The following is a 14,421-nucleotide window of genomic DNA, read 5'->3' as shown; positions in this document are numbered from 1 at the left end:
CTGGATTAAATCAGTGACCCTCAACTGAAGGTGATTTTCTTTTTCTTTTTTTTTTTTTAAAGATTTTATTTATTTATTTGACAGAGAGAGAGATCACAAGTAGGCAGAGAGGCAGGCAGAGAGTCAGGAGGAAGCAGGCTCCCTGCTGAGCAGAGAGCCCGATGAGGGGCTCAATCCCAGGACCCTGAGATCATGACCCGAGCCGAAGGCAGAGACTTAACCCACTGAGCCACCCAGGCGCCCCTGAAGGTGATTTTCATCCCACCCTCTGCCCCCAAGACATTTGGCAGTTTCTGGTGACACCACGCTACCAGCATCTAGTAGGTGGAGGCCAAGAATGCTACTACTAAACATCTTACGATACACAGCATGGTCCACCCTACCAAAGAATTATCTAGCCAAAATGATAATAGTAAGAGGCTGAGAAACCCCTGAATAAATGCCTGAATATTTGTTAAGACATAAAGGGGTGCCTGGGTGGCTCAGTGGGTTAAGCCTCTGCCTTTGGCTCGGGTCATGATCTCGGGGTCCTGGGATCGAGCCCCGCATTGGGCTCTCTGCTCAGCAGGGAGTCTGCTTCTCCCTCTCTCTCTGCCTAACTCTCTGTCTGCTTGTGGTCTCTCTCTCTCTGTCAAATAAATAAAATCTTAAAAAAGGCATAAAAAATAAATATTTGTTAATACATACATAAAACAATGTATGCCATATAGTAAACACTATATATAAGTTAGGTATTATTATTATCTACTTTATAGACTACAGATGCCACAAGGAAAGAATTATATCTGGTTTGCTTACTTTGCTTGCTGCCACATCCCCAGTAACAAAGGCCAGTGTTTGACCCAAAATGTGTACTCAGTAAAAATTTACTGATTGAATGAATACGTTGTTTTTTTTTAAAGATTTTGTTTATTTATTTGACAGACAGAGATCACAAGGAGGCAGAGAGGCAGGCGGAGAGAGAGGGGGAAGCAGGCTCTCCACTGAGCAGAGAGCCCGATGTGGGGCTCGATCCCAGGACCCTGAGATCATGACCCGAGCCGAAGGCAGAGGCTTAACCCACTGAGCCACCCAGGCGCCCCGAATACATTTTTTTAATATTTGAATTTTAACAAGCATATTTTTATTAGAAAAAAATAAAAGCTTGAATCATAGAGTATTTCTGAAACACAGATCACATAGTAATAGAGCAGTCTCTGAATGATACACAATTACCAATTCAAACTCCTATGGGCTAAGAAAAAGAGGGTTATTACCTTGGTTCTATTTTTTCTGTTGTAGAATTTCTCATCAAGCTATTCTGGACATGCCGGAACTGCAATATACCAAAGAAATGAGAATGTTCTTCCCCACCCTCCTTCTATCTCCCTCTTGCTCCTCCCTCCAAACTTCTGGCATAAAAGAATGTTTAAGTTTAGTTTGCTTAACAGGCAGTCCAAAAGTAGGCTATCAGGATGATGAGCCAAAAATTTACTTTTGATTTAGATGCCAATGCTCTCCTCTATTATTGCACTGAGAAGTGATGTTAATGGTGCTCGAATGAACTACTGCGTACTCAGAGTTCTAGAAATAAAGCTGAATGGCTATCCCTATTTCTAAATCCTACTTACTTCCTCTGCTCAAAGGAAAGGAGAAATAAAGTTCACAAAAAAAGCAAGTGTTACTGTGAGCACTTAAAGAACTAAGGAGAAATCTGAGACAAATGACTTGACACTTAATAGGACCTTAAGAAATAGAATTCTCCTTATAGCACTAGAAGGTACTGTTGCACATTCTGTGATAGAGAGGTGCTCTAATGTTTCTGTTTGTTTCAAGAAGCCCTTTCTACTTCTTTCTCAGTCTTGTACTATATCATCAGAATACCTCAAATCCAAAGTAAGTTGCTGAGAGGCAAGATGCAGGCAGTTTGCATTTGGCACGTATTTTTCTATCTACCTCTGCTTTCATCCCTTCCCTATCGCACCTTAAATTTATTGCACTCAGTATCGCTGGCTCACACTGTGTCCAAACCCCCCTGCAGCTTCCCCTGCTCACCTGCTGGTGGTAGTCCCGCTGCTTGATGAACTTGTCCACCACTTTCTCCACTTGTCTGTCACATTCCACCTGCAGGTATTTTATCAGAGTATAAAGTCTCCCTGGCCCGTAATAGGTCTCCACTATTGGCTGGTGGGTCTCCACAATGCGGGCAATACCTAGAATGGAGAAAATGAGAGGGCTAGATTCCAAATATTCCTTCCACAAAATAAACTCCTTTCTTCTATCCAGGACTGACCTGGGGTCTAACTCAACTCTTTAATGCTATTTCACCTCCCCAAATGAATACAAATGGTTCTTGCCAGTACTGGGAATTGCTAAGCAAATGTCTGTTTAATATATACAGTGCTTGGTAAACCAGAAGGCATTTATGTATGATAGTTTAACAGGAGCATCTTTAGAAATCAGCATCACTCTCTTCCCAATAATTTACTTTATGGTTAAATTTACTCTTAGCATTTGGGTCTTGAGGGATAGGGCTGATTAAAAGACTTGAGAGACTAATTTTTGCTAATTAGATACCGAATTAAAAAGTTAATTCTCCAGGGTCGCCTGGGTGGCTCAATGGGTTAAGCCTCTGCCTTCGGCTCAGGTCATGATCTCAGGGTGCTGGGATCGAGCCCCATATCGGGCTCTCTACTCAGCAGGGAGCCTGCTTCCCCTCTCTCTGCCTGCCTCTCTGCCTACTTGTAATCTCTCTCTCTGTCAAATACATAAATAAAATCTTAAAAAAAAAAAGGTTAATTCTCTAATGTATCAATCAATACACAGCAAGCTATAGGAGTAAAATGAAGGCATCAGGCTAGCAAGGGGAGAAGAAAACCTAGGATGTGGGTGTTAAGTGGTGAAGTCTCCAGTCTCTCTCGAGTGGAAAAGGAGATTTACCTTCAAAAAGAAGAGTGAGTGTATCTGCAAAGATGACTGCAGCTCTCCGATCACTCATGTCTGTCCCCAGCACCAACAGCAGATTCTCCTCAGATTTACTGGCCACCTGAAAAGTGGAAAATCCACAATTCTCAGATCAAAGGCTAGTTTCAGTTTTCCAAAAAGACCTCCCTTGACTCTCTTTTCCCATGTTTGCTTTGATGCTTGAAAGCTTAGAGAGGATAGAGGAACATCCCTTGGGGACTCTGAGTTGTCTCGGCCTCACGCAAGACAAAGAACTTGAGCATAGTGGTAACTCTTCTTTAATTCAAAGATATAAATAATGCTTTCCTTTTCTTTGAAGGTATGTATTGCCATTAGCCAAAGGAGAGAGTCCCGACTTCCAATAATCACCTCAAAGGATAACTCAAAGTTATCATTAATGGTGCTTCATTGAGGGCGCCCGGGTGACTCAGTCATTAAGTGTCTGCTTCGGCTTGGGTCATGGTCCCCGGGTCCTGGATCGAGCCCTGTATCAAGTTTCCTGCTCAGCAGGAAACCTGCTTTTCCCTCTCCCACTCCCCTTGCTTGTTTCCCTCTCTGGCTGTCTCTGTCAAAATAAATAAAATCCTAAAAAGACCCCAAACAAACAAAAATGGTGCTTCATTGAGAACAAGGAATGTGGGTACTGCAGAAGGGATTTTAAAGGGATTTATTTATTTTTTAAGATTTTATTTTATAATTTTTTAAAAATTTATTTATTTGACAGAGATCACAAGTAGGCAGAGAGGCAGACAGAGAGAGAGAGAGAGGGAAGCAGGCTCCCCGCTGAGCAGAGATTCCCGATGTGGGGCTCGATCCCAGGACCCTGAGATCATGACCTGAGCTGAAGGCAGAGGCTTAACCCATTGAGTCACCCAGGTGCCCCAAGATTTTATTTATTTTAAAGGGATTTAAAGTAGAAGCCATTTCTAGGTCAAGATGGCAAAGTACTGATAAAAAATGGCCAGCCCCACATATCCCCCTTATATTTTATTTTATCTTATTTTTAAAGATTTTATTTATTTGACAGAGATCACAAGTAGGCAGAGAGGCAGGCGCGGGGGCGGGGGGGGGGAAGCAGGCTCCCCACTGAGCAGAAAGCCTGATGTGGGGCTCGATCCCAGAATCCCAGGATCATGACCTGAGCTGAAGTCAGAGGCTTTAACACACTGAGCCACCCAGGCGCCCCTTATATTTTGTTTTTAATAAATTTTCGAGAACGGTTAAGACATACACACTCAAATATTCAAAAGGAATAAAGGAGTGCTCTGTGAAAAGCAGTTCTTCCTTTATCTATGTCTCTTAGTCTCCTAAGTCTCTTCTCCAGAGAAAACCATCATTAACCCTTATACAAACATGTATTTTATTGCCACTTCTGTCATTTGAAGCAAAAATGCTGCATATGGTTGTTTAACTTAACCATATGTTAGAAAATGAAACAGGTCAGCACATTCAGAACTGTCTCATTTTTCTTAATGCAGAACAGTGTTCTATCACAGAGAGTTTGCTGGGGGGGAGGTGGCAGGATGTACTCTGACATATAGTTATAAACAATAACCCTCTACACACATGTCTGCTGAGATTTGCATCTTTCCATCTAACGTCAAGGGGAAGGGGCTGAGACTTTAACTGAAATCTGTTTCTTTTTCAGGATTTAACCTTAAGTGACCTCACCTCCTTCATCTCAATGTGGCTTATTTTGAGACTCAATCCTGGTTATGAAGTCTGAAAACAACTAGCCAACAACTCTGAATGCTCTTAAAAGAAGCCAGTTTCTGGCTGAAACCTTAAAAAGGGTGATTCAACTTGTCAGAGAATTTGCATTTTAATTTTTCTGTTTTCACTTGGTCTGTCAGACATGAATGTACATCAGTAGATGTCTAGGCCATACCTAGATAAGTGTTGAATGAATGTATGCATCCAGTCCTGCTACAGTGGGAACAGGAAAGGGGAGTTAAATCCAGAAGTGAGAAAGTATCCACAGAAACTGGATGCACACAGTGCCCCAATCTGCAGGCAGAGAATTATACCACTCTCTTACCAAGCAATCAGGGGCCATACCTGCTTGCAAAGGTATTCTGAGAACTTGCTTAATCCCTCCTCATGTAGACCCAGCAGTGGGAAGATCTTGAAGAAGCGCTCCACCTGGGGCAGATCCCCTTCCTTAGTAGCAAGGGCAAACTTCTCTGTTACAATGGCTTTGAGACGCTGCTCAGCTTCCTGTAGCAATTTCAGGTTGGCGTCAATCATGCTGCCTGCACAATGGGAGGAAAATGGGAAATAATGTAAAGAATGGTACTCTCTCAGGTCCGTGCCATTTTGTGCACCACTAATCATTTGAAATATACAGAAGTTCTAATCAAGAAAAAAAAAAAAGTAAGATCTGTGCACAAGTAACTATAACAAACTAAGTGTATAAGTATAGTAAAAGAGTGTCCATAAGTCACATTTCAGTTGAAGTAATTAGAAAAGTCTTCCCAGAAATGATATCCTATCTTTTAAAGATGGGCAGGGTTTTGATACCTGAAAAACAAGTACATACATTCCAGGCCAAGGGAATGAAATGAGCAAAGGAATAGAGATAAAAAGATGAAAAAAATATGTCTAGGGTATTGCAAGTAATATAAACTCTGGCATACAGAGTATTCTGTATCGTGCACAGTGAATGGATGCATGAGTGAACAGCATGAAACAAAGTGAGAAAGACCGGGTGGGTTGAAATCACAGAAGGCCTAGAAAGCCAGGCTAAGAATTAAATTTTGTAAGTAGGCGATATGGTCAAGTGAAAACCCACTGGCCAGAGGAACAGTAGATCTGGATTCAGTTTCCTTTTTCATAAAATGGGAATAACAACACCTGTCCTAGGGTAGTCTACAACCTCTATAGGGTTGAGTACCAGACAAGGAAATTGCCTGACACCCTTTTCTTGGGTGAGTTTGCCTTGTTCAGATTACAGATGCTTGTAACTAAACCAGAATTTATAAGTGCTTAAACCAGATTACAGATACTTGTAACGACCGTAGAAATCAACAGTTTGGGATGGATGTCACCTTCTTTGCCCTGTCGGCTGAGCTCAATGACTGACTTGTCCAGGCACAAGTAGCGATGAATGTGGGCCGCAGCCTGCTCATAATCTTCATTCCTCAAAGCAGTCTGAACTCCATCCATGCAGAACTTCAGGTCCAAGATATCATCAGCTCTCTGAATGGCTTGATAGAGGCGGTTCTGCAAAAAGACCTGGTGCTTAGAAACAATGCCCTATTCTCTCAAAACACCTCTTCAGAAGGTAGGGAGATTCAGGAGGAGAATCCAGTTAACCCGAGGCCCTGAACGAAAACCAAGACCAGTCACAAAACTGTTACTGATGATGATCAATAGCACCGATAGTATCATGCAGTTTTATTTACGTGACGAGGTCATTCATTTTAATGGAAACAGGAACAGGGACAAGCCGTATTTGCATTTGGCTGATGCTATTAAATTAATAATGGAATCAGGCTGTATTTAACATTTGGGAAGAGGACATTATAAACCAAGTAATAAGATAAGTGATATATAGGGGCGCCTGGGTGGCTCAGTGGGTTAAGCCGCTGCCTTCGGCTCAGGTCATGATCTCAGGGTCCTGGGATCGAGCCCCGCATCCGGCTCTCTGCTCAGTGGGGAGCCTGCTTCTCCCTCTCTCTCTGCCTGCCTCTCTGTCTACTTGTGATCTCTCTCTGTCAAATAAATAAATAAAATCTTTAAAAAAAAAAAAAGATAAGTGATATATGTGGAAAGTATTTTTCTTTTAGAATAGGCAAGATTTTTTTTCTTTAAGTTTTGTTTATTTAAGTAATCTCTACATCCAACATGGGGCTAGAACTCACAACCCTAAGATCAAGAGTCGTGCTCTCTTCCTACCGAGCCAGTCAGGTTCCCCTAGAATAAGCAAGAATATGTAAAAAAAAAACCTTAACAATGTGACTTGGTGGCTGTGTGGCTATTAGCATTTTGTGGTAAGTTATTTTTACAGAATCTCAACAAATAGATTGGAAAGAGTTATGGTATTTCACAAGGGAAAACTGAGACTGGGACTGACTTATTCAAGAGCCCAGATCCTCTGCTATTCACTACAGTAGTCATTAATACTCTGTGGCCATTGAGGACTTGAAATGTGGCTAGTCCAAATTACGATGTGTAAAACACACACTGAATTTCAAAGATTTAGTATAGAAATAAGGCAAAATATCTCATTAATACCATTTTATAGTAATCATATATTTAAATGGTATTTTGGATATAATGGGTTAAACAAAACATATTACTAAGATTATTTTCACCTATTTCTATTTTACTTTTTATTTTTAAAATATTTTATTTATTTTTGAATTTAAAAAGATTGATTGATTGATTTCACAGAGCAAGAGGGAGAGAGAGAAGCAGTTTCCCCACTGAGCAGGGAGCCTGATGTAGGGCTCAATCCCAAGACCCTGGGACTATGACTTGACCCAAAGGCAGACGCCTAACCAACTGAGCTACCCAGGCAACCCTCTGTTTTACTTTTTAAAATAATGAAAAAAAAAAAAAAAAAAATATTGGCTACTAGTGGGACACCTGGCTGGCTCATTCAGGAGAGCATGATACTCTTGATCTCAGGGTCATGCAGTTAAAACCCATGTTGGGTGCAGAGCCTACTTGAAAGAAAGAAAAAGAAAGAAGGAAGGAAGGAAGAAAAGAGAAAGCGGAAAAATAGAAAAATGGCTACTAGAAAAATCTAAAGTTAAATGTATGGTTTATATTCTTTTCCAATTTGTATGATTTCTATTTCATTTTCTTGCCTAAACGTCTGGCTAGAAACTCCAGGACAATGTTGAAGAAAAGAAGAGCTGCATCCTTGTTTTATTCCTGTTCTTAGGGGCAATCTTACCAGTCTTTCACTGGTAAGTATGAAGTCAGATGTGGGATTTTTGTAATTGGCCTTTATCAGGTTGAGGAAGTTCCTTTTATTACAAGTTTTTTGAGTTTATGCCTTTTCTGAGTTTACAAGATGATCATGTGTTTTTATCCTTTACTCTACTGACGTGGTGGATATATTAATTGATTTTCAGGTTTTTTTTAAAGGATTTTATTTATTTATCTGACAGAGAGAGAGAGAGAGAGAGGGAACAGGAGCAGGGGGAGTGGGAGAGGGAGAAGCAGACCTCCCGCTGAGCAGGAAGCCTGATGCAAGGCTCGACCCCAGGACTCTGAGATCAGGTCGACTGAGCCACCCAGGTGCCCCTAATTTTCAGATGTTAAAGCAACTCTGCATTCCTGGGATAAATCCCACTTGATCATAGTATATTCTTTTTCATGTGGTGCTAGATTTAGTTTGTTGGTGTTGCTGAGGATTTTTATGTCCTTATTCATAAGATGTACTGGTCTTGAGTTTTCTCTTCTTCTGCCTCTCTGTTGGGTTTTACTATCTTGGATTAGATTTCTATTGAATGGTGCTACTCTAATTTCTAATGTGGTGGCCTCTCTACTGCCCCCTACTAACTCAAACATCAGAAGTTCAACAGGATTACCTTGGCCAAGTCAAGCTGACGGACTTTGCTGGATACATTCTCAGCTAGATTGCAGGTAAAGGTGATCATTCCAGCTAGCTGCTTTGCATCTCCTTCAATCAACTGCAGATTGGGACTGGAGACACATGTCAGCACATACACATCCACAGAGGCAGAAGGTAGGAATAAGAGATGGAAAATTTGTTTGTAAATGGAGACTATGTCTTCTACTGTCTTTGTACTTCCCCACAACTTTTAGCTCAGTTCACTCTACTCACAGCTGTTCCTAAAGAGTATTTTGCTGAAAACTCAGGTCTATACTAAATAAAAAAAATGACTTTTTTTATAACTACTAAACAGACCTCTAAATAGGTACTGCTAAAGAACCAGAGAATAGATGCTTCCCACTGCTGAGTATAAAGTGCACTAACCAACAATCAAAGAGGGTGATGAGATCAAAGAGCGATTTTTATGACTAGCAAATACCCAAAGTTTGTAAAAACAGTGGTTCTCAACCCTGAACCATAATCAGGATCAGTGGGTGTGCTCGTTAAAAGCTTGTCAGATTCCTCGGCTCTACCCCCAGAGTTTCTGATTCAATAGGTTTTGAATGGCGACTCGTAATTTGCATTTCCAACAAGTTTCCCAATGAGTTTGATACTTCCAAGGACACTTTTGAGAACCACTTGACTATACCCTTAAGTGTTCACTTCACCCTGAAATAATCCTTCTCTACATTTCAAAGTCAAGTGGCATTTTATAACAGAAAGTTAGGAAAAACAGTAATTTATCCAGTGGACCTTGTCAGAATGACAATAGCTCTTGCTGAGCTGCGAGACTCACCCCATTCGATGGAGAGTGACCATTTTACTTTCAATGGTGTTTTGCTGTTCCAGAAGAGCATCCAGTTCTCTCTCTACCAGTTTCTGAAACACAGACAAGCATTTTGTCATCAGAATGGTCAGAAGGAACCTTAAGAGTTATCTAACCCAACCACTTAGCTTAAGGGTGAATCCCATTTCGAATGTCTTTCCTTTCACTGAGTTCTCCTAGGACTTTAACCAATAATACTTCATTTTTGCATGTATCACATTGCATGCTGGTTGCTACCTTTTGTGTATTTTATCCCATCTAGCAGATGAACACCATAAAGGCCAGAAGTAAACTTTAATTCAATATAATTAGCATAGTACCTAATGCAGGAAGGCATTTAAAATATAATGGCTAAATGAAACTTTCAAAGTGGAAGTTACAAAAAGTCCCTTCATAGTGTACAGTCAGTACCCAGAAGGGATAAAAACATAAATCTCTCAGCAAAGTTATTTACTGCATTACTGCAAAAGACATTAACCTTCTTAAATGCTTGAGTTTCTTCATCTGTAAAACGTAATACATATCCCATAGGACTGTTGTGAGAGCCAAACAAGGTAACAAACGTAAAGTGCTTAACAGAATATGTGAAGCATCGTTTATTAACAGCCATCAATATCAGCTATATATTTCTATTAAAATAGTTCAGTAGGATCCAGAGGGGAACGTCCCCTTGACAGTCATTAAATACAAATACAGAACTAAAATTGTCCTGTCTGGAAGATGGGCTTAATTTCACCTTAAAAATTGACTGACTTAATGAATGCTGTTCAGGACTGTTTAGGACTGTTAAAATACTAAGTTTTATAAAGCACATCTTGCTGAAAAATGTTACCATAAAATGCTTTACTTGGTGCAATTTAATATTTGAAGATATTCTTAGATATCAATAATCCCTCCTCCCTCCCGCTGAAACTGCCTTTTGTACTCAAACTTTATTAAAAGTTTGGTTTAGGGAACAGCTACTAAACTTTATCAGACCTTAGATCTCTCTCTTCAGAGTGGCAAGGAACCCAAATGACATTTAAAAATATACTGGCAGCATCAGGTTGCCACGTAAAATGGAGGGTGCAAGGAATCCTCATGAGAATATAGTCTATGCCCCTGACACAATGCAGGGGTCCAAAAGATGAAAGTTCCTAGTCCAAGATTAGACAGTTGTGCCTGTCTTAAAATCTCAAGCTTCTACAAAGCTGTGCACTTACCGAACGCTAAAATTAACCCCCCCCCCCGCCCAAGTCATTCCCTACAAAAGTCTTATAACGCTACAGGTTTACTTGCAAAGACTTCCTTCTTAAAGGAGGTAACGCGGTGAAAGAGTTTCGTAATTTTTTAAATTGCTAATTCAATGCAAGGGAGCCTTTCTTACTTTGAGAAGCAAGCAAGTTGACTCTAACTGCTCTGGCCGAAAAACTTAGATTAAGGGCCAGGGAAATCAAAGGGAACGAAGCAGATCGCCGAAATAACACGGAAAACAAGTTTAGGGACACCAGATCAAGTGAACAGAGATGTCACGTCCCCCCAGATACACTCAACTACACTCCTCCTTTTTCAATAAGTGCTTTTTTGTTTCCCTCGGCAGAGGCAGAGAGAGAACTTCCCACAGCCCGGAATTCCCAAGACTGACGTCTCCTAAGCCCCCTGCCCCTGGGCCATCCCCCCACCTCCTCCCCGCAGAGCCGTTCGTATACAGCCTCTAGCTCCTGCAGCTCGGTCAGGGAGCGAATGAGCTCGGTAGAGATTTCCGAGCAGCAGCCTCCTCCCATCCCCTCAGGCGGAGGAACCCCTGACAGCTTCTGAGGGGACTCGAGATCCGCCATCTTGGTCCCCATTTCGCGCTTCCGGCCCCGCGAGGCCCCCGCCTCGTTTGCGCGCCCGGTCGTGCGGCTGCCCAAGAAAATGCCCGACGGATTTATAGGTATTTTTTTTTTTTTAAAGTACACTTTAAAAGGTCTATTTGATTTCTGTTCTCCTGGGAAAAGTGACGGGCATAAGGTATGTTTAACTAATTTTCAATGTCGAGTCGAAGAAAGAAACATTTTTAAAAATTACATATATATTCTTCAGGCGCCGGTTGGGGACTTCTTATACGTCTCGCGCCCGCCGGAAGGTCCCTGCCTTTAGAGCTAATGGCGGACACCGGTGGGTTGAAGCTGGCGGTGGCTTAGGCCTTGAAGGAACTCAGCATCTGTTGGATATCTACGCCATCCTTCCTGCTGCAGGGTAAAGAAGAAGGCTCCCAAGTTTCCCCGGCCTGGGGAGGCAGAGAGCGGTCATGTAGGAGGGTTGGGCGGGCTTCTGGCCGGGTTTTGAAGCAGCCTGGGCCCGTAAGGTCCAGGCCAGGGAAAGGTGGAGGGGATTGCTTGGGTACGAAAACGGCTTTCATGAGTCGTCTCCCACTTCCGTCTCCAAGGTGGGAACGAAGCCTGGATCAAAGTAAGACTTCAGAAATTGCCCGGCTTTTAGGCCCGGGGGTGGGTGAGAGGAGGGGTTAAGATGGACGTAAACGACACGCCAACTGTAAGGTGGGAAGACTCAGTGTGTTGAAAGCGTAAATAACGGAAACAGTTTTTGGTGCCAAGACCCTCTTTTGAATTCGTGTTTTGGTACTTGGGCAACTGTTTCCTTAGCTGATTTTCAATTTTATCATTTGCAAATTGGGGGACACTAGTATCTATTCTGAAGATTTTGTGAAGTTTGAATGCAGTGATATTCCCTTGGCACAGGGAGAAGGGATGGAGGCTAGGGAATGGATGGAAAGGAGCTTTTTGCTGTGCTTTTAAAGAATTGTGAACCATGTGTGTGTGTAACCATGCAAATACAAGAACGTGCAGAGCTGCTTAGTTTCTTGACAGTAAAGGCACACCGTTTCTTAAAAATCAGATATTTACCACTTGTTAATGATCTCAGGCAGGTGATTTGATTTCTTAACCTCAATTTCTTCATCTGTATAATTAGTATAATGAGTTATTTGTAGTTAGTATAGCTGTAGTTAGTATAACTCATTAGTATGATGAGTTATTTGTAGGGATTTGTAGGGATTAGAGGCAGAGTATACAGCCTAGTGCATGGCATGCAGAATGCTCTCTGGTTATAAATAACGTTATTTGTCAATAAGCCTTACTGTATGGGTTCTGCCCTTCAGCCAGAAGTTCCTGTACAGAAATGTCTGTTAAAGTAAGTCTCCCAGCTGATATTTTTGTGCTTTTATGTGCTCTTAGCTTGTTTTGACTCCTTATAACTGCGGCCTGATTGTGGAGTTGTGAGTATCTCAGTGTTGCTGCCATCATGTTCCTATACAACTTGACCTTGCAGCGAGCCACAGGCATCAGCTTTGCCATTCATGGCAACTTCTCTGGTAAGATATCCAGTTAACTTTCTTTCTGAATTTAACTTTTTTTTAAAAAAAGATTTTATTTATTTATTTGACAGACAGGGATTACAAGTAGGCAGACAGGCAGGCAGTGGGGGGCTGGAGGGAAGCAGGGCTCCCTGTTGAGCAGAGAGCCCGATTCGGGGCTTGATCCCAGGACCCTGGGATCATGACCTAAGCTGAAGGTAGATGCTTTAATCCACTGAGCCACCCCAGCACCCCTGAATTTAACATTTTTGACATTAACTAGTTTCATGCTTCAAATTCCTTTATCAAGTTCAAACATTTTCCCTGAAATAACAGAAAAAAATTTTCTGAATTATGGACAACATTTATGTAACGTTTTATAGTCTCCAAAGCTGTTGGAAGTACTTGATCTTACCTGATCCTGAGAAGGCCTTTGGGAAGTAAGGTGACCTGATAAATGGTGGCCATGAGCAAATGAGAATGGATTGGGGTTTATAGGAGTCGGATATCTGATAGGCGAGGAGGATATTTAGGCATTAGATAGTGAAGACCTGTACTAGAAAAGCGGGGACAGGTAGAACAGCCTAGGTGGTAGAGAAAATAGCAGTAACATTGATAGCAGGTTAGTTGGGACTAGAGAGGGAATTTGGGAAGAGGGAATTTAGTTATTTTAAACATTTCATTTAAAAGTTGATGACAACATGGGGCGCCTGGGTGGCTCAGTTGGTTGAGCTACTGCCTTCAGCTTGGGTCGTGATCCTGGAGTCCTGGGATCGAGTCCCACATCGGGCTCCCGGCTTGGAAGGGAGTCGACTTCTCCCTCTGACCTTCTCCCCTCTCATGCTCTCTCTCTCTCTTTCAAGTAAATAAGTTAAAAAATCTTAAAAAAAAAAAAAAAGTTGATGACAACACATCCAAGTGGAATTGTGTAGCAGGCAGGGAGAGATGGGGACAAATTGGCTGTTAATGCATTTGAAAATGTCATTAATGGTTGTGAAAGCAAGTGAATTTTCCCAGGACTGAGTTTATTTATTTATTTATTTTAAAGTATACTTTTAAAAAAAAAAAGATTTTATTTATTTATTTGATACAGAGAGAGACAGAGAGGGAACACAGGCAGGGGGAGTGGGAGAGGGAGAAACAGGCTTCCCGCTGAGCACAGAGTCTGATGTGGGGCTCAATCCCAGGACTCTGGGACTCTGGGATCATGACCTGAGCTGAAGGTGGGTGCTTAACGACTTAGCCACCCAGGTGCCCCCTAGGACAGAGTTTAGAAATAAATGGTATATGTTAGATAGCAGCTTTAAAAGTTGTTTGAGATAATCCATCAGACTGCACAGATAAGAATATGATTTTCTAGTATAATAGCTTTCAAAATGAGCTAAAAAGAGCCTTTGGAAATACTTAATTCTATGAAGCTAAACGTATGTTAATAATGATTTGTAGACGACTCCCAGTTATGCAGATTGATGGCAAATTTTAGAAAAATAAAAAGGGTTTTTTTAAAGTACCTGTTGAGCATTTTTTTAAAAGATTTTATTTATTTGTGAGAGAGAGTGTGTGCGCATGCATGCATGGACACACGCAGGAGGAGGGACAGAGAGAGGAAGCCTGAGGTGGGGCTCCATCCTAGGACCCTGGGATCATGACCTGAGCCAAAGGCAGATGCTTAAGTGACTGAGCTACCCAGGTGTCCCTATGTGACTTTTTTTTTTTTTTTTTTTTTTTTTTTTTTTTTTTTTTTTT

General features: G+C 41.5%; 2 protein-coding genes across 6 annotated transcripts in view; one reads left to right on the top strand and one right to left on the bottom strand.

The window, feature by feature from the left end:
* Nucleotides 1–11,225, bottom strand: part of LOC111152995 (component of oligomeric golgi complex 4) — a 28,118-nt gene extending 16,893 nt beyond the window's left edge. For 2 of the 5 annotated variants that reach the window (XM_022511787.1, XM_022511789.1), the window contains exons 1-8: nt 11,000–11,225; nt 9,309–9,391; nt 8,487–8,601; nt 5,991–6,165; nt 5,002–5,195; nt 2,920–3,025; nt 2,035–2,192; nt 1,257–1,315 (exon numbers count right to left, since the gene is read on the bottom strand). In XM_022511787.1, the coding sequence (XP_022367495.1) occupies nt 1,257–1,315; nt 2,035–2,192; nt 2,920–3,025; nt 5,002–5,195; nt 5,991–6,165; nt 8,487–8,601; nt 9,309–9,391; nt 11,000–11,167 (1,058 nt within the window). In that variant the 5' untranslated portion in view covers nt 11,168–11,225. The other 3 variants (XM_022511790.1, XM_022511791.1, XM_022511788.1) reach the window with 3 other exon arrangements.
* A 232-nt stretch (nt 11,226–11,457) lies between these two features.
* The window catches only part of LOC111152793 (splicing factor 3b subunit 3), a 43,458-nt gene continuing 40,494 nt past the window's right edge, over nt 11,458–14,421 (top strand). The window contains exons 1-2 of the mRNA XM_022511431.1: nt 11,458–11,558; nt 12,557–12,693. Coding sequence (XP_022367139.1) covers nt 12,624–12,693 — 70 coding nt within the window. The 5' untranslated portion in view covers nt 11,458–11,558; nt 12,557–12,623. The remainder of the gene's footprint in view (nt 11,559–12,556; nt 12,694–14,421) is intronic.

Source organism: Enhydra lutris, unplaced genomic scaffold (genome assembly GCF_002288905.1).
Source record: "Enhydra lutris kenyoni isolate GAN:26980312 unplaced genomic scaffold, ASM228890v2 scaffoldscaffold30, whole genome shotgun sequence".
In the NCBI taxonomy this organism is placed as follows: Eukaryota; Metazoa; Chordata; class Mammalia; order Carnivora; family Mustelidae; genus Enhydra; species Enhydra lutris.
The sequence above is the reverse complement of the archived record's forward strand: the minus strand, read 5'-3'. Positions and strand labels throughout refer to the sequence as shown.